At 39.8% G+C, this 22,352-nt stretch overlaps 1 protein-coding gene and 1 pseudogene across 3 annotated transcripts in view; one reads left to right on the forward strand and one right to left on the reverse strand.

The window, feature by feature from the left end:
• Positions 1 to 22,352, reverse strand: part of INTS14 (integrator complex subunit 14) — a 31,749-nt gene that overhangs the window by 4,620 nt on the left and 4,777 nt on the right. For 2 of the 3 annotated variants that reach the window (XM_021693785.1, XM_021693786.2), the window contains exons 2-10: positions 21,920 to 22,203; positions 20,255 to 20,362; positions 16,463 to 16,618; positions 15,559 to 15,677; positions 14,969 to 15,111; positions 12,503 to 12,595; positions 11,859 to 12,003; positions 10,186 to 10,319; positions 278 to 396 (exon numbers count right to left, since the gene is read on the reverse strand). In XM_021693785.1, coding sequence (XP_021549460.1) covers positions 278 to 396; positions 10,186 to 10,319; positions 11,859 to 12,003; positions 12,503 to 12,595; positions 14,969 to 15,111; positions 15,559 to 15,677; positions 16,463 to 16,618; positions 20,255 to 20,362; positions 21,920 to 22,141 — 1,239 coding nt within the window. In that variant the 5' untranslated portion in view covers positions 22,142 to 22,203. The remainder of the gene's footprint in view (positions 1 to 277; positions 397 to 10,185; positions 10,320 to 11,858; positions 12,004 to 12,502; positions 12,596 to 14,968; positions 15,112 to 15,558; positions 15,678 to 16,462; positions 16,619 to 20,254; positions 20,363 to 21,919; positions 22,204 to 22,352) is intronic. The other variant, XM_021693787.2, reaches the window with a different exon arrangement.
• On the forward strand, positions 5,171 to 5,469 carry LOC110583806 (annotated as a pseudogene).

The raw sequence follows: 22,352 nt of genomic DNA on the forward strand, positions 1-22,352 counted from the left end.
TGCTCAAATACAATTATCATTTCGCCTTGGGTCCCTGGCGCAACGGTCTCCCCTCTTCCTCTAGGTTTTGTACTGCTCTAAATTTTGTAAGAAGTGATTTTGCTGCAGATGTGTTTTACTGTAGGCCACCTCAAATCCTCTTTGGAAATAATGACAAACATTAGAGGTAAATGAATTACTAAGTATCAAAGGAAAGGAAAATCAAATCAGATGTCCGCCTGCCTGCCAGAATCCCTCCCCCGTCCCCAGCGGAAAGCAACTTGAATGGTAATGTTACCTGCAGGCCACTGGGTTTGATCCAGACAGTCACATTCTGGGCATAACTGCGTTTGTTTCTGGGCTGCAGGGGGAATGGGCTCTTATTGTCATCTTCTCCATAAGGGTTTTCTTTAGCATCTTAAAAGAAAAACGCATTCTTGAAATGACATCTGGCAAAACATAATCAATTACATTTCCAATTAGGCTAGAAGCTCTCTGAATCATTCAATCTTCTACATCCTGTTACTTCCCTAATCAAGAAAATTCATTCACTTCCTTCAGGTTAGGGAACCTGTTCTCCAAAGAAAGCCACTGATGTAGGAGACTAAACCATTAACCGAGGCCCATGTAGGTTAAAAAAAAAAATCAACAGCTTAATGTTTTTAAAGAGACAAGCCTCACTTATTTGCTTTATCAATTGAGGTCAGAGAGAATAAAACTAATACATGCAACAATTCTGAAGTACATATTTAAAAAAATATATAAACACACATATGCAATTCTATATAGTCTGGCCCAATGATCGGATGGTAGCCCCTGGCCCTTGCGGCTACTGAACACTGACTGGTGGCTAGAGTGACCGAGGAACTGAATTTTAAATTTTACTTATTTTAATTTAAATAGCCTCAGGTATCTAGTGGCTACTGGACTAGACAGCATAGGTCTAAGCACTGAGAAAATTCCAGAGGAAAATTATATGTAACCACAATAAGGAAAAGGGCAAGAGAAGAAATACTTTTTTTGGTGAAATACACCCCACGTCGTCATGGCTTATTAATGATTGCTTTCAAAGATTTAAAGTCAGGCTGGTTTTTTAGCCATGTGAATAAATAAAGGTTTCTGTTTTTCTACCTGCTTCCTGAGCCAATGAAACTTTGCCACAAACTCATAAAGCCTACTTATATCTACTGGGTCATTTTATCCTGATTACTATCACCTTCTGGGGTCGAGAGAGCTGGGATCATTTCCCCACCAAGTTCAGGGAGCTTACATCCCTTGCCCAAATGTTCATATTGGCAACTGGAATGAACCCAGTTTCTCTGAGCCAGAAGCTCTCTAACACCAATTTGGTCATTAATTTAAGTATTTTATACTGGCCCCACAATACATGTCAGTGCCCCTGCCTCCCAGCACCTCCAAAAATTATCGGTCCAGCTCTCCTGACATATTTCCACAAATACTTGCACATATATAAGCCCTTTTAGCCAGGCCAAGATCCCAGGAGTCTTTTTCCATGTAGCACGTTTACTTCTCACTTCCCTGCCACTATTTCTGTCACTTCCCTTGACTGGAGTGCTCCCCTTCGCTCATCCATTTACTCCCTTACTCACTTGCTCACTCATCAGCTACACTAAGCCCCCCCCTACGTAGCAAGCACTCCGCTAGGAAGTGTGGCTGGAGATTTTTTTCTGGACTCAAGGAACTTACAGAATAAAGAATATTTATTAAATTTCAAACACTTTACATATACACTTCTTTCCTTACAGCAACCCTAGGGGTGTATATATTATTGGTCACATGGAAGATGAGGGAACTGAGGCTCAGAGAGGTTGGGCCCTCACAGGCTTCACAGTCACTCAGCTGGGCCTGCCTGCAAAAGCAACACTTTTTCTACCACTCAACCTTGCCGTTCCTCACATACCCAAACTCACTTATATGCCAGGTCCAGATCTTATCCCACCTTCTCCACAAAGTTGTCCCAAGTGTTCCTGGCACACAGTACTTTCTCTAGACCCTTTTCTACCTCAGCACTCAGTATCAGTACCAAACATTGCAACATCTAACCACAGTCTATCTTGTACTGTCTCTAATTGTTTGAAGCCTCTATGTGGTAACTGGTTTGACAAAAAATACTGCATCTATGAAAAAGTAACAGGAGACAGACATAAGAAATATGGTAGCAGAAATAAAAAAAGCAGTTGCAAGATAAAGTCAAAGATACCTTAGAGAAATCAGAAAAGAAAAAAATAGAAAAATGGGTGGAAGATAAGAAAATTATATAAAAATCACAAACCGATGTTCTAGAAAGGGAGAACAGAGAATACAGAGAGAGGGAAATCAAACACATGATTCATGTTCCCAGGACTGAAGAACATGAATTGCCAGATGGAAGGGCCCACTGAATGCCCAGCACAATGAATGAAGAGACCAACAACTACGTACATCATTCTGAAAATCCAGAACACGAGGGACACAAAGAAGCACCTCCGGGGAGTGCAGAGGAAATAGAGATATGGGTCAAAGCCCTGACAGCATTGCACTAGACTCTCAGTAGCAACACATGAGGCCAGAAAAGAAAAACAGCTATGCATCAAAACTCTAAGGTAAAGTGATCCCCAACCAGCACTCAATATCCAACGGAACCATCAACTGGGTGTAAGGGATGAAACACAGACATTTCTGAATACGCCAAGATTTCAAACATCTACTTCCCATGTACCCCTTTCTCAGGAGGAGTCAGGAAAATAGGGGGGCCACAGGAGAGATGGGAAGGGAAGGCTGACAGCTACCCAGCAGGCACAGAGAACCGTTCATTTATGAAATAAGAGGAAGGGAAAGGACTCTAAGGGGAAAAAAAGAACACTGACAAAAATACCTGAACAATGTATTTTACTTAGGAATTGGCAGTAAGTACACAGAAAAGAGCAAAGAAAAGTGAAGTAAGTAAAGCAGTAGAGGGAAAGGCCGTGAAAGAGCCCAGAGGGAGGGCTGCACTGCCCTCATCTGCTGCTGGCTGCCCCTACAGCCTGCCTGCCCAGCTCTTTCCCAGAGTCTCCGAGGAACCTCAGTGTCTTTCCAACAGCCTGCCTTTTAACGGAAGTTAGAATTAGAAGACAGCCGACCTTTGAACAACATGGGTGTGAAGTGTACAGGTCCACTTACACACAGGATTCTCCCTATAATTACAAGTACTCTAAATGTATTTTCTCTTCCTTAGGGTTTTTAAAGTAAGTTTCTTTTCTCTAGCTTTCTTTACTGTAAGAAAGCAGTATATAATACATATAATGTACAAAATATGTGTTCATCAACTGTTTATGTTATTGGTAAGGCTTCTGGTCAACAGTAGGCTCGTACTAGTTAAGTTTTGGGGGAGTTAAAAGTCACAACCCCCACAGTATTCAAGGGTCAACCGCACATTTATCTTGCCTGCTAGAAAAAAGAAAATATCTTAAAAAAAAACAACAACTGTGCAGAGAACAAAGAGTTTCAAAACAAAGTGTAACTCGGTGTACCACATGGCTTAGTCATAAATAACGTTCACATCATCTAACAAGGAGAGAATACTGCTTTACCCAAAAAGAACACTATAACCACATTGGAAGCATAGAGGAAGGGAAAAATGTGCTTCTTGGGTGGGTGGGGATGGTGGTGGTAAGAGAGCTAAGCAGTCAACTTTAAAAAGTCAAATGACATTTAAAAAAAAAAAAAAGCCAAGAAATAGTTATATACTTACAATATTTAGAAATGTAAATACCAAAAAAAAAACCCTCCTCCCACAATTAGAAGTTTTAAGTGGCTGTTTCTAGGAACAGAATGAGAAGGAGGAGGGATAAGTATAAACAAGGGTACTGTTTTGCATGCCTTGCTTTGACTAAAAATAAACAAACAAATAAATAAATAAAAACAAGTTCTTTGACATCGGCCGTGGAAACATTTTTCTAGGTACGTCTCCTCAGGCAAGGGAAATGAAAGCAAAATAAAGCTATTGGGAGTACACCAAAATAAAAAGCTTTTTGTGCAGCAAAGAAAACCATCAACACAACAAAAAGGCAACTTACTGAATGGAAGAAAATATTCGTAACTGACTATATCCGATAAGGGGTTAATATCCAAAATATATCAAGAACTTATACAATTCAATACCAGAAAAACAAATAATACAATTAAAAAATAGGCAGAGGACCTGAACAGATATTTTTCCAAAGAAGACATACAAATGGCCGACACATGAAAAAATGCTCAACATCAGTGTTCATCAGGGAAATGCAAATCAAACCATAATGAGATATCATCAGAATGACTAAAATAAAAAACACAAAAAATAGGGGCGCCTGGATGGCTCAGTTAAGCATCTGACTCTTGGTTTCGGCTCAGGACATGATCTCATGGGTCATGGTACGGAGCCCTGCGTCGGGTTCCCCGCTCAGAGAGGAGTCTGCTTGAAAGATTCTCTCCCTCTGCCCCTACCCCCACACGTACACTCTCTCTCTCAAATAAATAAAAATCTTTAAAAACAAACAAAACAAAAAATAACAAGTGTTGGTCAGGATGTGGAGAAAAAGAAACCCTTGGGCAATGTTGGTGGGAATACAAATTAGTGCAGTCACTGTGGAAAACAGTATGGAGGTTCCTCAAAAAATTAATACCCAAAGAAAGTGAAAAGATATATGCACCCCTATGTTTACTGCAATATTAATAAAATAGCCAAGATATGAAAGCAACCTGATAGATGGATAAAGAAGATGTGCTGGATAGATGGGATAGATAGATACGTGAGCGCACACACACGCACTGGAATATTATTCAGAATATTATTCTTTTTAAAAAAGAATGAGATTTTGCCATTTGTAACAATGTGGATGGATCTAACCTGTATAATGCTAAGTGAGATAAGTCAGAGAAAGACAAATACCACATGATTTCACTCATATGTGTAATTTCCGACACAAAACAAAGAGACAAACAAAAAAACCCAGACTCTTAAACACAAAACAAACTAGTGGTTGCCAGATGAGAGGTGTACGGGGGACGCGTGAAAAGGATAAAGGGGATTATGAGTACACTTACCACGATGAGCACTGAGTCATGCATAGAATTGTTGCATCATTATATTGTACACCTGAAACAAACACTGTATGCTAATTACACTTCAATGAAAAAAAAAAAGAAAAACCCCAGCTGAGCAGCGGCCATGACTTTGCGCTACCCTATGGCCATGGGCCTCTACAAGGGCGACAAGATGACTAAGAGTATCAGCAAGGCCAGGCACAGCCGGTACCGCGGGCACCTCACCAAGGACTCCAAGTTCCTCTGGGACATGATTCAAGCCCCATACAAACAGTATGCCATGGAGCTGCTCCAAGTCTCCGAGGACAAGCATGCCCTCGAGTTCATCAAGAAAAGGGTGGGGACATCTGTGCCAAAAGGAAGAGAGAAGAGTTGAGCAACGTCCTGGTGGCCATGAGGAAAGTGAAAGTCAAGAAGGACTGAACCCCCTCCCCTCTATATGTAATAAAGCCTTTTTAATCCTAACCTCACAAGACTGTCTTGAGAATCAAATGAGATTATATATTTCGTCATGTCTAGCACAGTGCCTCGTACAAAGTTCAATAAAATGTTAGCTTTATTATCTTAATTTGAAAAAAAGAACAGAGGGGCGCCTGGGTGGCTCAGTTGGTTAAGCAACTGCCTTCGGCTCAGGTCATGATCCTGGAGTCCCGGGATCGAGTCCCGCATCGGGCTCCCTGCTCGGCGGGGAGTCTGCTTCTCTCTCTGACCCTAACCCTTCTCATGTACTCTCTCTCTCATTCTCGCTCTCTCAAATAAATAAATAAATCTTTAAAAAAAAAAAAAAAAAAGAAAAAAAGAACAGAACCCTGAGGGAGGAATAAATGAATAAGGGGCAGGGTAAAAAGCAGTTCAATCTGAATGAAGAATATGTGTAACAAACCAAGCACTGCTAGATTGGAAGCTAGAATAGAAAGGTATTTGAATGCTACATCTTAGATTATGGATAGGTATCTGTGGGAAAAATGTAACAACAGTCTAGGTCAGGGGTCGACAAACTTATCCTGCAAAAGGCGCAGGCAGTAAATACTTTAGAGTTTGTGGGTTATATGGTCTGTTGTAACTACCCAACTCTGCCACTGAAGCAGGAAAGCAGCCCTACATAACACATAGATCACATAAATGAATACGACTGTGTAATGAAACTTTACAGTAAAACATTATTTACAAAATAAGCAGTAGACTAGTTTGGCCAACAGGCATTGGTTAGCTGACCTTTGATCTAAATGAAAGGTAAAAAACAAACAAACAAAAAAACCAGAACAAGGCAAGAGCAGTGCAAATGAATGAAAAGGCTGAATGAATTTAGGAATGCTACAGAGGGAGACTAGGAGGTGAGGAATCTCTCCATCCTAACACACACACACACACAGCTTCCTCTGCCCTGTGCTTTCTAATTACTGCCTTACTTCTTTCCTCTTGTGGCAAACTTGTCACGTTCGTTTCCTCATCTCTAACTCATTCCTCCACTAGCCTCCTGGCTAACCATGGACTGAAGCTCCTCTTACAAAGCCACCAAAAAATCTCCTGTAGAGATCAAATGACTCTTGATTCATAGTGTCCTCTTCTTTCCTCTTGGTTTCTATTCCTTCCTAAAGCTCTTGAGTCATTTACAACACTCATTCTGCAGTCTCTTTCAGATTAAGTTCTCAAGGTGCTAATCCTCCTGTTGACCTCCCTTCAAAGGAATCCTTGCGTAATTTAAAGACTCTTCTTCAAATCAGGAACTCATCTTCAGTGGGGATGTTTTTTTTGACAGAAGTTCTTTTGCCCTGGGTTGACATTATATTAACTCTGGAGGATGTACCCTGGGTTTCATTGCTTCAGAAACAGTTTTTGGTGCATTATTTGGTTTTGCAGAGCCCCACTTCAGAACAGGTAGTGTCAGTCTGCAGGTGCAGAAGTTGGGCTTCAGTTTCTCAGAGGAGACTTCCATTTTTTTTTTTTTTAATCTGGAAAAGCAGGTAAAGACAGTGGGTAGAATTTTTCTTGTCATCCTCTCACTGAGGGGATAGACCTTCTACATTCCTAGCTTTACTCAAAGGTTTCAGTTCTTTGTTTTATTTGGAACCAAAGTCATAACTCTTTTCCTGTGTGAACTTTAAAACCCCAGCCCCTGCATCCTAGCTCAAGAGCTGGCCTGCTGCCTGTTTTTGAGTTAAAAATGGTTTTTATAGTTTTTATTTTTTAAAGATTTTATTTATTTATTTGACAGAGAGACAGAGAGAGCACAAGTAGGCAGAGAGGCAGGCAGAGGGAGAGGGAGAAGCAGGCTCTCCGCTGAGCAGGGAGCCCAATGCAGGGCTCAATTCCAGGACCACGGGATCATGACCTGAGCCGAAGGCAGCCACTTAACGAAATGAGCCACCCAGGCGCCCAGGTTTTTATATTTTCTAAATAGTTGGGGGGAAAATCAAAAGAATATTTCATGACACGTGAAAATTTCATGAAATTCAAAATCTGGTGTCCATAAAGAATATTTTATTGGAATATGTCACTCCCATTCATTTATGTATTGGGCTACCATGGCAGAGTTTAGCAGTTATGACAGAGATCACATGGTCTGCAAAGTCTAAAATATTTACTATCTGGCAGTTTACTGAAAAAGCTTACCACCTAGCTTCTAGGGTCTATATTCAGTCAAAACTCTTTTCTAAGCTTCAGTGGCAGAGGCATCCTTCAGGCCTAACTGACATGCATGCACATGTGTATAAGACAGGGTATGCAGGCCATGTATCGTACATGTGTATGAGACACTGTACTTTCTTCTTGAGTATCTCTATTCTCTTGGTTTCTGTGACATCATTTCTTCTACTTTTCCTTTATTAGTGCCCTTTCCACTGTCCCCATAGTTAGTCTTTTCTAGGGGGTTTGGTCCTTGGCTCTCTTTTTGCCTTAATTACATACTTTCCTGAGGCTAGGGCTTCTTAACGTGTGGTTATGGATCCCCTGGATTGTAATCATTTGGATAATATTAAACCTGTAAGTTCTGGACTGGAATCCAGACCTACTGAATCAGAATCTCTTTAAGGGGGGCCCAGGAAACAATTTTTAAACAAGTTCTTCTGGTTTTTTTTTTCTTTGTTTTATACACAAAAACCCAAATGTTTGAACCACTGCCCTAAGCAATTGCCCTCATTCTCACCACTTTACCTATCAGTGGTATGCTTGTAACTAAAAATTATATATATAACTCTGCCCTCTTCTGGAAACTCTTACAGGAATTGTCTCTAGCCACTTCCACCTAAATCTCACAGGCATGAACTCAACATGCACAAAAGATGTCTTTCCAAATCTACTCTTCCTCTTCTGTTCTCTGTTCCAATCAACAGTATCACCTTTCACCCTGCAGCCCAAATCAGAAACCTGGGATCATTCTCAACACCTCCATTTCCTTTATTCTCATATCCAAACACTGATGATTCTGCCTCCTGAATATCTTTTGCATGGATCCCCATCCTCCCTATTCCCAGCCACTGCCCCTATTCTGGCTCTCATCCTTACATCTCCAGGGCTGTCACAGTAGACTTCTAACTTTCCAAATCCACACTCCACAGAATTATCTATCTACCTACCCACCTATCTCTTTCTCTCTTTTTTTTTAAAGATTTTATTTGTTTACTTATTTGAGAGAGAGACAGTGCTCATGCACACGAGCAGGGGAGGAGCAGAGGGAGAGGAAGAGGGACTCAAGCAGAGTCCACACTGAGCACGGAGCCCAATGCAGGGCTTGATCTCACAACCCTGAGATCATGACCTGAGCCGGAACCGAGTCGGATGCTTTACTGACTGAGCCACCTGGGCATCCCCAGAACTACCTAACTGCAAATTTATTAGCGCTCACTTGAATTTCAGCCCTACTACACAATTCCAGGGGGCCCTAGTACCCAGAATGCAAAGTCTCCTAACTGGTATCTCTACTGTTCTCATATGCATCCCCTTCAGTGGCTTCCCAGGATCTGCAGAATAGTCTCAGCTCTTCACGTTTCAGATCAGGCCTGCCCTATTCCAGCCACTGCCAATAACCTACTATCTGGTCCTCCCACCCCTACTCTCATACTTTTGTTCTAGCTTTGCTTTTCTATAGGTGATCCATTTGTCCAGAATGCCCCTTCTTCCTTCATTAGCTCAGCAAATCTTCTTCTTCAAACCCCAGTAAGGGTGTTCCTCCTCTATGAAGATTTTCCTGAGTCCTCTAGGCAGAGCCGATCATCTAGGCCAACTCTGATCTTGTACCAGTCTGTGTTTATTATTCCATTTTCCACTAGACTTTGAGCAACTCCTGCTTTTGTCCCCTAAAAGTTAGCTTGGTAGATGTTCCTGAAATTGAAACGGGCCCAAATGAGTCCAGGATGACTCTATAGTTGGAGCCTGAGTACCCAGGAGTACTTAGGCCTCAATCAGAAGGAGTGGGAAAATCAGAAAAAGGAACAGTTTAGGAGGGAAGGGTTAAGAGATGATGGTTTCTGTAACAAACATGCTGAGCTGATTGGTACTATGGCAGAATATCCAGGTGGACAGATCTAATTGGGAAATGGAAATATGATATGCGAGTTCTAGGGAGAGATCAAGTAGGACTAGAGTTATACATCTGGGGGAGTCTGAAGCTATAATGGCTGATGAAATAATCAAGACAGAATAATAATCCAAGAGAAAAAGGCAAAGAATAACATCTTGAAAATCATGAGGCAAGAGGAAGACAAGACAAAATGATAAGAAAAAGCAAAGCTGCCAAAGGAAAAAGTAAGTATCAGAAGAATGCAATGTTAGGAAAGCTAAGGGAAAACAGTTTCAAGAAGGAAGGGGATTAAATTATCTAGAAATGACGGGTAGAAATGACCGGTGAGTGGAGCTGAAAATAGTGCACTGAAGAAAAAAATGTTTATGGATAGTAGCTTTTCACTCTAAGCAGTCAGAGCATTTACATTTACTTAAAGCAACCTAAATGTCATTTACTTGATGTAAAGTTAAAAGTTCAAACATCACACTCTGCTGGGGTTCTCCATGCACATATCCAACATCAGAGACCACAGCACACCCATAAGGGAGATCACACAGCTCTCTGATTGCAGTCAGAGCCATTCAGAATAGCAGAGAGAAAACAAAGTCAAGATAAGTAAAATCTGATCTGGGTTATACCTGAAATAGGACCCAACTGTGCCATTTTCCCTAGCCATGGGAGAGGTTCTGGACCAGGCTCAAAGAGAGACATCATGAGGTTTGATTTCTTCTTGCTGTCAGCTTGGGAGTAGAGCATTCCATGCCATTCAGGACTAGACGGAGAGAAGATGGAAGATCAGAAGAACGTCAAGCCTGGGACTGAAAAGTTAAATAAGTCTAGCCAGTGTTTTTCTCTTGAGAGACATGGGCTTCAGCTTTGAAGTCAGGTGCATTTTTACTAAAGCCAAATCCTAAAACTGAAAATGCATACTGCTGCCCCCCAATATTGCCATTCCTCTGGGAAGTGTATTATTATTCAATTAGATAGAAATGGAAATCAAAAGCAATCTTAAAAAAAGAAAAAAAATCACAAGGGCAGCAAAGAGCTACAGAGGTTGAGAGGAGCAAGGATTACAACCCATGTTTCAGAAGCCTCCCTGACTCATTCACAGCAGCACCAACCAGGGCAGCATTTCTAACAAAGGGCACAAAGCCATGGCCCAGCTCTGTTCCTACTTCTCAAAGGGCCCTAGAGGATTCCCATATTCGGAGCCAGTACAAGCAGCCTGGGTACCAAGAAATACAGCAAACTAATACCTAATAAGAATTGCATTCTTCTTTTTGGACCAGGTAATTTTAACTCAAGTAGAAATGGAGCTTCAGGGTGCCTGGGTGGCTCAGTTGGTTAAGCGACTGCCTTCGGCTCAGGTCATGATCCTGGAGTCCCGGGATCGAGTCCCGCATCGGGCTCCCTGCTCGGCAGGGAATCTGCTTCTCCCTCTGACCCTCCCCCCTCTCATGTGCTCTCTTTCATTCTCTCTCAAATAAATAAATAAAATAAAAAATCTTTAAAAAAAAAAAAAAAAGAAATGGAGCTTCATCTGAGTGCTCCTAACCTCTTCATCTTCTATACCCGTCAACCCCAGGTGATGGCCAGAAGATGATCAGTCACCTCTTCTTTCCTAACAACAGGTATTATAGAAAGGGAAGCAGATGGTTTTGCAAATTTCAAGACTGTAGCAAATGTAAAAGCTAGAAAGGTGTTCCCCACAGGGAAGGGTTACAGCACAGTGGTTACGAACATGGGCTCTGGAGTCAGAATGCAAGGGTAAGAACCCTGGCTCTTTCGTTTAGGAGCTGTGTGACCCTGAGCGAGTTCCTTGACCTCCCTAAGCCTCAATTTCTCATCTATACAACAGGGATAAACACTGATACCCCCTGTATTGCGTTGTTGTGAAGGATTACATGAATTAATAAATGTAAAATGACTAGAGGAGTGCCTGGCCCATGGTAAAATGTTCAATCAATGTTCCTGGTATCCTTTTTCATTTAGTTCCAACTCCTCATCTCATAGCTGAGGAGCCTGTGAATACTGCATAAGATCCCACTGCAAGTACTAGAACTGTTATAACTAAATTGATTTCCTAGATAGAACAGAAAAGAGGAAAACAGAGAAAGGATATAAGAGCAATATAATTAAAAGGCTCACTCTGTACTTATTCTAGGGGATGATTTAAAGAGCAGTTTAGGTGATGGTAAGTGGGAAGGGTATGGTAGGGGGAGGAAAAAGGTGATAAGGAAAAGTCTGGGAAATACTTCACTTTGTACACTGATTCTCCCTCATTCAACGAAAGGTAAACAAAGTTCCTTACCCTAACTGAACTATTGCCACCATTCCTTCCACTTTCAGGCTGCCGTGGAGCAGGACACAAAAGTTGGGTATTTTGCCTGCAATTTGATTGGCTGAATTTTCATCTTCGTTGTCATCAGTTATGCCAGTACCCACCTCATCACCCTCTGTGAAAAGATCAGACTAAGATTAGCTACTAAAATCCCAAACCACAGTTATACTCCTTTTTGTTTCTAGCCTTGGAAGGAGAGTATTCGGTTATAAAGGAATATTATAATAAGTAAGAAAAACTCCTATTCTGGTTTTCCTATGTCCATATAAAAATCAGTTTTCACATTTTATATGAATTTCATTTATATGAAACATCCAGAAGAGGCAAACCCATAGAAACAGAAAAGACATTTAGTGGTTACCTGGGGCTAAGGGAGATGGGAAGCTAGGGATTGACAGCGAAAGGGTTTCTTTTATGGTGGTGAAATTATAATAGCAGAAATGGTCTTCTAGTATATTAGGCAACATTCCATTTTAAAAAAATCAAATCCAATAACTATTCCTTTCCCCTAATTCTGCAAAATGTGCTATCCTACTATCACCTATATACATTTAAGAAAAACTTCAGCTCATAAGATGCTTCATCTGTATCACTGGAATAGGACGAGAACTCACCTTTGTTAAGTGCTATTGGTAGGACCAGATGTCTGGACAGAACCGGGGGACTTGAAATATCAGCTATATCAATAAATCCCACTATTTCCAAATCTGAAAAGAACGAATCAACATAGAATTAATTAATGGATAGGGAAGTACATTATTTTCTATGTACTAAGTTTCACAAATACAGTGTTTAGGTGAGCAATTCAGATGTGACAAGGAAGGTTATTAGAAGTTTCTCTGGATGACTCATAATTTGCATTTTAAACAGCTCAGGAAACAAGAATAACTGCCTTTCATTTAATGATTTAAGTTATAATAAAACAAATCAGTTAGACTTTATTTTTATGAGGCTAGGTCCCCAGCCAAGGCAAAAGCTTAAAGATCCAATCCCTCTGTTTAGTCAGGGATGTTCAGGTCAGCAGGGGGCGTCAGAGTCAAGCACTTCCACCACTCCATCCTTGCAGGGGGAGCAGCCGTCCTTGGACCCGTAAAGCAAAATATTTCCATGAGAAAGAAATACATTCTCTATAAGCCCAAGGTAGCAGTCTAAATATGACAATGATTTCTCTGCTTTATAGAAGCTGCATTAAAGACCCAGAGTACTTGTTGGAAACCTAATAGGTAAAAAATAAAAGTTTTATCCCAAAGTACTTTTTAGAAGTTTATTTTCTGATTAAATAAATAGAAAAACTTGGAAAACACTAAATATTGTAAAGAAGAAAAATAAAGTCACTCATTATTCACCATCAAAAGAAACATCTATTAATATTTTATTGAATTGTTTTTCAGTCTTTCTTCCAGGCACAGACATCCTCATATTCTCAATTTTTTAAAAAAGATTTTATTTATTCATTTGACAGAAAGAGTACAAGCAGGGGAGTGGCATGCTGAGGGAGAGAGAGAAGCAGGCTCCCCGCTGAACAGGGAGCCTGTGGGGCTTGATCCCAGGACCCTGGGATTGTGACCTGAACCAAAGGCAGATGCTTAACCGACTGAGCCACCCAGGCGCCCTTCTCAAAGCGATTTTTAAAAATATCAGGGTCATGGTGAGTACACTGTACTTTTGATACGTCAGGAAATCTGCTTCTCTGGAGATTTACTGCCATTACCTTCTTTAGCTGAATAACAAATGAGTCAGCATAAGCAATTATGTATTTTTCATTTGAGTAACAAAAGGGCTGCATTTCAAAGTGGTGTAAGTATAAGCTATGACAATGATCTTGGACTAAAAGTTTATATGGAAAAGAAAGGACCTATTCAAAGTTACGCATCAAAAAAGGTTGGGGGGCGCCTGGGTGGCTCAGTTGGTTGAGCGACTGCCTTCGGCTCAGGTCATGATCCCGGGGTCCTGGGATCGAGTCCCACATCGGGTTCCCGGCTCGGCGGGGAGCCTGCTTCTCCCTCTGACCCTCTCCTCTCTCATGCTGTTTCTCTCTTGCTCGCTCTCCAATAAATAAATAAATAAAATCTTTAAAAAAAAAAAAAAAAGGTTGGGAAGTAGAATCTAGTTGGTCTGAAGGCAACAAAACATTTGGCACAGCTTAACACACTGCAGCAGTTACCATGAAAGAGATGGGTGTCCGACTTCCAGACAGCCAGGGTCTAAAGGCACAAAAAATAAAAAGCCTTTGCACAGCTCTTCACTCTCAGACTCTTACAAATCTGTGCACCCGTGAGTGAAATGAACATTTACCGTGCACTTAATTCTAATCATTGGTTGACTAGACATTTACCTAGTAAACACCTACTAAGCATCAGACGCTGTGCTAGGCCCTGAAGATGCAACGATGACTGAAACAGTGACGGCTGAATGTGTGCCCACCACCCAAGGGGTCCACCCACCAACTGGAGACAACTCTCCTCTCCACTCTTCCTTGTGACTTCTGACTCACTTTGCCAATCTCAGCTAAGCACAACACCTCCAGCATGAACCAGGGAAAAGCAGTAGCATGTCTCTTTCTTTTAGTCAAAATACAAGCAGCAGCGCTCGAGGGATATGGTATATCAGAGCGGAGACCTTAGAGAGACCATGACTCATCTAGAGATTCCACTCACCTAGCCAATCAGAATGAGAGGAAGGGACTTGTCCAGGATCACACAGGAAGAATCACACAGCCAAGTCTAGAAGCTAGCTCTTCACAGATGATCTTAATTATCATGCTAACCAATCTCCATTAAGAATTACTTCAGGGATTTCATGGCTAGTGAATCTGGTCATGATTTCCAACTCTAGTAATTTGTGGCTATAGTTATCTAGGATTGGAGATTAACTCATGACCTCACCATGAAAGACCACAAGCCTGCCACCCTTTTGGCAATGCCTCCTCCCATCCAGAATGTATATACTGGTGATGACAACAGGACCCTAGTATCAGAATTTACCTTTCTTTTCAACCCTCCTAGATAGTGAAAAAGTCAGAAGTTACAAGAAAGTAAAGATAACAAAAGAACTAAGAAGAAAATTAAAAAACACATTACCTGTGTTGATGACTTTAGGGATGGGATCGATTTCCTCATCTACAACAAAAGGCTCTGGTCTGGGGAAGACCTGCACATCAGCGGTTAGGTGGCCGCACTTGAGAACAGCATGGAAAGGTGTATACGCCAGATCTATCAGTTTTCTAGAATATGATGATTAATTGTTGTAAGAAGAGTATTTATATGATACATATCATTTTTTTCAAGTAATTTCTTCAAGATGCTAAGTTTATTTTCCCTTCAAGTCAACTCTAAAACTATCTTCTGACCATTTGTGAAATAGAACAAAATCTGACATTTTTGGTGAGGAAATTTCAATTCTGAAAAGCCCAAAAGCAAGTTAATCTTTTGAAACTGCTGAGTCATTGTAGGAAGTCAGTATCTACAGGCATTATTGATTTAGTCATGCTTAATTTAAAAGGGAATGAACTTTTAAAAATCACTACTACCAATCATTTTACCTGAAAATTGTGCAACTCGGGGAAAATGAAATGACAACAATTAGAAATAGTGAAATAGATCTTATAGCTGAATATCAAATTATAGTAACAGATTGTAAGAAGGCAAAAAAGCTCTAAGTCTATACTCACCCAAACATAGACTGTACATTTTTCAAGCACAGGGGGCCATCAATAGTAAAAATCTGCCCTTCACCATTGTTTAAATCTATGAGACGTTCAAGGCAATCCAAGGAGTCAGTGCTCTGAAGCTACAAAGCATAACAGATGACCCTTTTAAAGTGGCACACAATGCCAGATTATTATCAGCACACCGAGGTCACACCCGTCAAAATAATACAGGCAATAAATAACAGAGATGACTTTTTTTTTTAACAACCTGAGGGGAAAATAACTATAACAATTTTGATTCAACGTTACCAAGAGGAATGCTATATAAAATGATACCAGTAGAGCTATTTTACTCAGAAGTAGTTTTGCAAAGATTCTCAGAGGTGACCACAGTTGGTATTTACACACTATCTTCCCTCCAAAGTGTTTCTAACATCTTTTAGGTGAGAACCATCATTATCTACATTTCACAGATATGAAACCTGAGGTGAAGAAAGGTTAAGTAACTCCCCCAAATAAATGGGAAAACCAGGAAGTAGAGTTTAATAAAACATACATCAGAATAGTGTTACTTTACCAAAAAAGTTCAAGCACATCTCTGTCAATATTTCTGGTGCAATGGACATAAGAATTCCTAAATGAGGTAAATGCCTAACACCAAAAAGAACATTTTAACTCTTATGCATCTGAAAAGTCTTTGTGGGAAGCAGGATGGATAATAACTCCAGCCAGCTAGGTTACCAGAGGTGGACAACACTCTGAATCTTCAAAGAGCATTTGAGACCTAGAGTCCTTCCAAATTTAGTGATTAGCCTCAGCTGAAACCAGTGGAGTTCAATGTTATAGTATATACAACACTAATGGAATATACTAAAAATAAAGTCCTAAAATGTATCTAATCGAACTAAAGAGAACTCAGTATTACCTCCTCCAAATTTGCCATGCACATGATGTATAACTTAGATGGGAAAGGAAAAGGGAGTGGAAACCTGTTGCTCTCGCTTCGTTGACTGTGAGTAGCTAGCGAATGCCGCAGTGAACCTCTACCAATGCCAAGACAGCCATCTGTCACCAGAACAACCTGTTTGCACAGAGTGAGAGATTTGTACATGAAATCACATATTTATTTAAAGTGGTCTCACTTCTCCCTAATGGCATTTACCCTGAAAAACCCACCTCTGCAGGGAGACAAGCAATAAGGTGAATAAATCTCAAAAACATTTGGTCAAGTGAAAGATGACACACTGTATGATTCTATTTATATGAAGTTCTACAACAGGTACAACAAAGCTAAGATAAATCAGACCAGAGCTGTGGGGTGTAGGGGGATATAGACTAGAAAGGGAAAGGTGAAAAAAACTGTTGGGTAATGGAAATGTGCTAGATCTTAACTGGAGTAGTGGCTACATAGGTGTATGCATCTGTCAAAACTCAGTGAACTATGTACTTAAGATCTATGCACTTTTCTGTATTTTATCTAATTAAACCTAAAAAATAGTACCTACCTATGAACACTTAAAATCATAACCAATTTTTATTTAATTGTATTAAAACTAGAACCCTGACTCTTTTAGATAGAGTTGGCACCTAAGGCACTGGATGTCAAGAATGACATGTGGATCTATTTTACATGTGACCCTAGGAAGTATCAGCACAGAAGTCCAAACCTTAACACTATTTTCAAAGATGACAAACTCTATCCCTGGTCAATTAAAATGACAACTGCTTTAAAAATGTATTTGTAGGGGTGCCTGGGTGGCTCAGTCAGTTAAGTATCTGACTCTTGATTTCAGCTCAGGTCATGATCTCAGGGTCATGAAACTGAGCCCTCTGTCTGGCTCCATACTGGGCATGAAGCCTGCTTAAGATTCTCTCTCTCCCTCTGTCCCTCCCCCACTCTAAAAAATGTACATGTGTAAGACCTTTAGGGGTGCCTGGGTGGCTCTGTTGGTTAAGTGTCTGCCTTTGGCTTGGGTCATAGTCCCAGGGTCCTGGGATCAAGCCCCGCGTCGGGCTCCTTGCTCAGCGAGGAGCCTGCTTCTCCCTCTCCTCCCCGCTCGTGCTCTCTGTCACTATCTCTGTCTCTCTCTCTCTCAAAAAAAAAAAAAAACAACCAAAAACTTAAAAAAATAAAAGACCTTTAAAATACATTCTTAATCAACCTGTAATCTGAAAAAACCTTCAAAATATACCAACAATGGATGGTAGTTACAAATTATTTTTCTTCCTCATTGCCTCAGTGATCCTATGGGGTGGTAGATATTCCAAGCGTTCCAGAGTAGTAGTATTTTTGCTCTTCCTACCCTAGCCTTGTAATTTGATAATAATAGGCCATAAGGCAGTGTTAGGTGACAGCACCATGTGAAGTACCAAGATTGGCACTTATTTCTAAAGCCCAAGAATGCTCAACGGCAGTCCCCTGGAGAGATGTCATTTTTGGGGAAGATACTCAATTGACTATATAAGGCAATTTCCTCTTACACGAACAACTGCTATATAATGATTTACTTCTGCCTCTACTTTTTTCAGATACTTTGTGATGAAATATTTCACGTAATGTCAAAATGAGACAGACTTTACTCAGATAATGAAGACATAGTCCAGCTGTCTGAAACCTTGATTAACAAAATTCCACATTAAAACAAATCTATTTGATAGTAACTGAATATAAAAACAATCACTAATAACTTCTACTTTTAGTACAGTGTTTGGACCTGGTTCACTCCAAAACTCATCAAGCAAACCTAAGTTGATCCAGGCCCAGCCCCAGGCCCTCAGGGTATAGGACATCTCAAATTCAGATTCTTCCTTTTGTAAAGGAAGAAAAAAATATTAAAAGGCAGAGGGCTGTGTGGTGCACAAGATCTTGCTTGTTACATATTTTCTGAATTTCGTCTCTAAAACGACTGAAGCAGCAGCAAAGGAAACTGCTACCCGCTAGCTTCCAGTTCAGAAGATACTGACAACAAAATTTCATTTATTCAATATATTCTTAGGACATTAGATATTCTGTATGCACAGATTTACCAAATAAATAATGTTTAATGAAGGTGCCAAACATTTTTATTTCTGAAAAGAAAGTGATCAAAAGGCATTTATGGCATTTATTAAAATGATTTCACCTTTTAGTAGCAGCTCAGGGTCTTCATTAACCCATGAGTTCATACTCTGTAAAACAGGTGGTTTTGTAGTCAGAAAAAAACAAACTTGAAAGTCAGGTTTACTGAGATATAATTTACATGCAATAAAATTCATCCTTCTTAGTATACAGTTCTAGGAGTTCCAACAACTACATTCAGTGAGCAACCACTTCTACAATCAAGATAAAGACCAGTCCTGTCCCAGTTTCCCTTGTGCTTCATTTCAGTCAATTCCCTACCCTTCCCTCACCCCCAGGCAGCCACAATCTTATTTTTCGTTAAAAAATAAATACCAGTGATGCCACTGGCGCTACTGAAGAACCTGTGCTGGACCATGTAACAAAAAAAGCATACTCCGTAGCCCACCCCCGTTTTTGTAAATAAAGTTTTATGAAAACACAGCCACGTCATTTATTTACTTATTATCTATGGCTGCTTTCATGCTATGATAGTGGAATTGAGAAGTTGTTACAAACATCTGCAAAACCTAAAATACAGAAAAAGCTTGCTGACTCCTATTGTAGATTACCCTAATTTTCCTTTTAGCGATTTTTCTGTTTTCTCCTTTAAAATGTACTACCACTTCTCAAAGCACAAGCATATTTGCTTTTGTGCTTTGTTGCAATATAATCACAGATATTGCAGTTTTTACAAATTGAAGATCTATGGCAGCCCTGCCCTGAGCAAGTTTATCGGTACTATGTTTCTAACAGTATTTGCTCACTTTGTGTCTCTTTCACATTGGGGTAATTCTTGCAATATTTTGAACTTTTTCATTATTATTATCTTTGTTATGGGGCTCTGTGGCCAGTGATTATGACTTGCTCAAAGTTCAGATGTTGGTTAGCATTTTAGCAATAAAGTATTTTTTAATTAAGGTACGGACATTTTCTTTTACACATAATGCTATCATACACTTACTAGACTACAGTATAGTGTAAACAATTTTTTACGTACTGGGAAACCAAAAACTTCAACTGACTCACTTTATGCAATGTTAGCTTTATTCTGATAGTCTGAACCGAACCTACAATATCTCCAAGGTATGCCTGCTTATAGTAAACTTCCAATTCTCTTTTTATTCTAATACTCTGTTCTGATTTGCTAATGTGGACCTATTGTGGACCCAAAGTAAAGGGCAACAGAATACATGACATTCATACGCATCACTTTTTAGAAAACTCAGTTGAGATGGTTAAATGTTTGCTAAGTAAATGCTACATTAAGATAATGAAGACAGACTATCATATACTGATGTTTATAATTCTATCACTCAAAATTATAATTACCCCTTCCAGGGAGTGTTCTAAAATTCTACTGTGAGCCCTTCGTGTTTTATACAAACAATATTAGTTTGCAATAAGCCAATTTGCTAAGAGAATGCTTTCCTTAAGGCATAATTGTGTTTTCTGAGCATATTAGTGTTGACTTAGTGCCTTCTTTTAAAAAGATACCAATAATGTATAATGTAGTTTATAGAAATTACAATGCGTGCTGTGTCAGAGCCTAAAGAAAATCAAATCACCTCAGTGGTTAATGGTTTTAACTTAGGGCAATGAAAAGGAATTGATCATTACCTGGCAAGGAATCGCACCACCCCATTCTTGCTGAACAATATTGCAAACACCAACTAATGCAGATTCCAAGCAGGTTTTATCATAATCATCCATATTACTTAGTGCTTCCTGATTGAATAAAAGATAAAATTGCTCATTATTTTTTACTGTTGTTATTAGAAAACAACATAAACTGCTCAAAGCATGAATGTTACACAGGGGACATTGTGCTTCTGAGAGCCCAAAAGCATATTTTCTCAAAGAAAAATGGTAAAACCAGCTTCCTCAACCACAAAGGACAATTAGGAGCATCCTTTATTCCATTCTCTTATCAAGTGAGAGTGAATGGTCCACCAAGTTCCTAGCTTTGTAAGGGAACCCTGAAGAAAGTAACTAAAATGAAGGACTTTTAAACACATAAAAAAAAAAAAAAAAAAGACAAAAATTATTGAGTACTAACTATATTCTAAACACCAACCTAGGCACTTAACATGAATTTAGTTATCTCAACACTCTGTAAGGTATAGATTATTAAACTATTTTTAAAACAAGGAAACAAAGGTACAGAATGATGAGGTAACTTTCCCAGGTCACAGGCCTGGAGGTGTCAGAATCTAGATTTAACCCCCGTCAATCGGACTCCAGGACACCTGGTCTTAACCACTACTCTGAACGACTCAGATAGCAAGTCTCTCAATTTCAGAACTGCTGAACATCCAAAATCCTTAGTTTACTATTCATTTACAAGAAATCCAGTGCAATTTTTAAAAAAAGCTTGTAGCAGAAAAAAAAGGTGAGACAGTAAAAGAAATGATTTAACAAAATTTTATTATGTACATTTAAAAAATCAAACTACACTGATCCCGGATCTCTAACCTGCCCAGCAAGTATTAAACTGTTTTAATTCCACACTTACTATTACGAGGTAGTGCTGGAAATATTGATTTAGAGATGTTGTCAGGAAGTAAATTCTCTGGCATATCACAGATAACACCTTTTGAACTAATACCTATCAACTGAGGTTTAAAAATTATAATTTCTTAGCATCTGTAAATCAATCAAAGGCTATTTATTGGAGAGGAAATATAATTTTGATTTACTCTAGAATAAAGGTTTTGGTAAGGAAGGGCTGTTTTTCATCTCAAGTTTTATAAGAAAATAGAAAAGAATAAAGTATTGAACTTAAAGACCTTGAATTTTAGGGAATGGGGAACTACATCCTGACATGCTCTCCTTTCCACAGAAAATTCCAGAAAACCGAGAGAAGAAAATAAGGTAACAACTCAGAGCTTGAACTCAAAGCTCTACCAAAGGCATAAGGCCTACTGGTTGTGAAACTTTGTTTTATAGCTATACTCAGATATTATACCCACAGACTTAACGTTAAATAAGTTCAAGTTCTACTGGGCGCTGGGGTGGCACAGTCAGCTGACCATCTGACTCTTGGTTTTGGCTCAGGTCGTGATCTCAGGGTTGTGAGATCACTGGGCTCAGTGCTCAGCAAGAAGTCTGCTTTGACTTTCTCTCTCCCTCTGCTCCTCCCCTCCTCCCCCAAATAAATGGATAAATCTTAAAAAAAAAAAAAAAAAAAGTCCAAGTTCTAAATACTCCGTGCGATATGATAACACTGTTTTCCTTCCTAAAAATCTGGGCCCTGTACATACAATAACTCATTCCTTTTTGTACCTGAAGGGTGTTGTAATCTCTTGTGAAGGGAACCATCAGCTCCCAGAGTGATGAAAAAACCACCAGGGCTGTAAACTCAAGCTTGTAATTTGTGGCCATGTGCTCAAACAGCATCGTCAAACCATGGGCTGCTAGGTGCTTACGCTGATACTCCTCAGACCCCTCGATCGACACAGGTCGGGTCATGGAAAGGGATACGTCCATTACCACCACTGTTGGCATGATGAAAATGATCCCAATGTTCCCAATCAGAGCGCAAAAAGACAGCTAGAAAGAGAGAAATGCTGTAGAAAATAAATATGATTAGGTCTTTACATGTTACAGAGAGAAAAACGTTTTTTTTCCCCACCCGTGAAGGCAAACCTCATTTAAGTTGAGGTAAAGGCAAAACTGCAGAGAATTCAGAAGGAGGGAAGCAAGCAACGACCCACAT

Source organism: Neomonachus schauinslandi, chromosome 9 (genome assembly GCF_002201575.2).
Source record: "Neomonachus schauinslandi chromosome 9, ASM220157v2, whole genome shotgun sequence".
Lineage (NCBI taxonomy): Eukaryota > Metazoa > Chordata > Mammalia > Carnivora > Phocidae > Neomonachus > Neomonachus schauinslandi.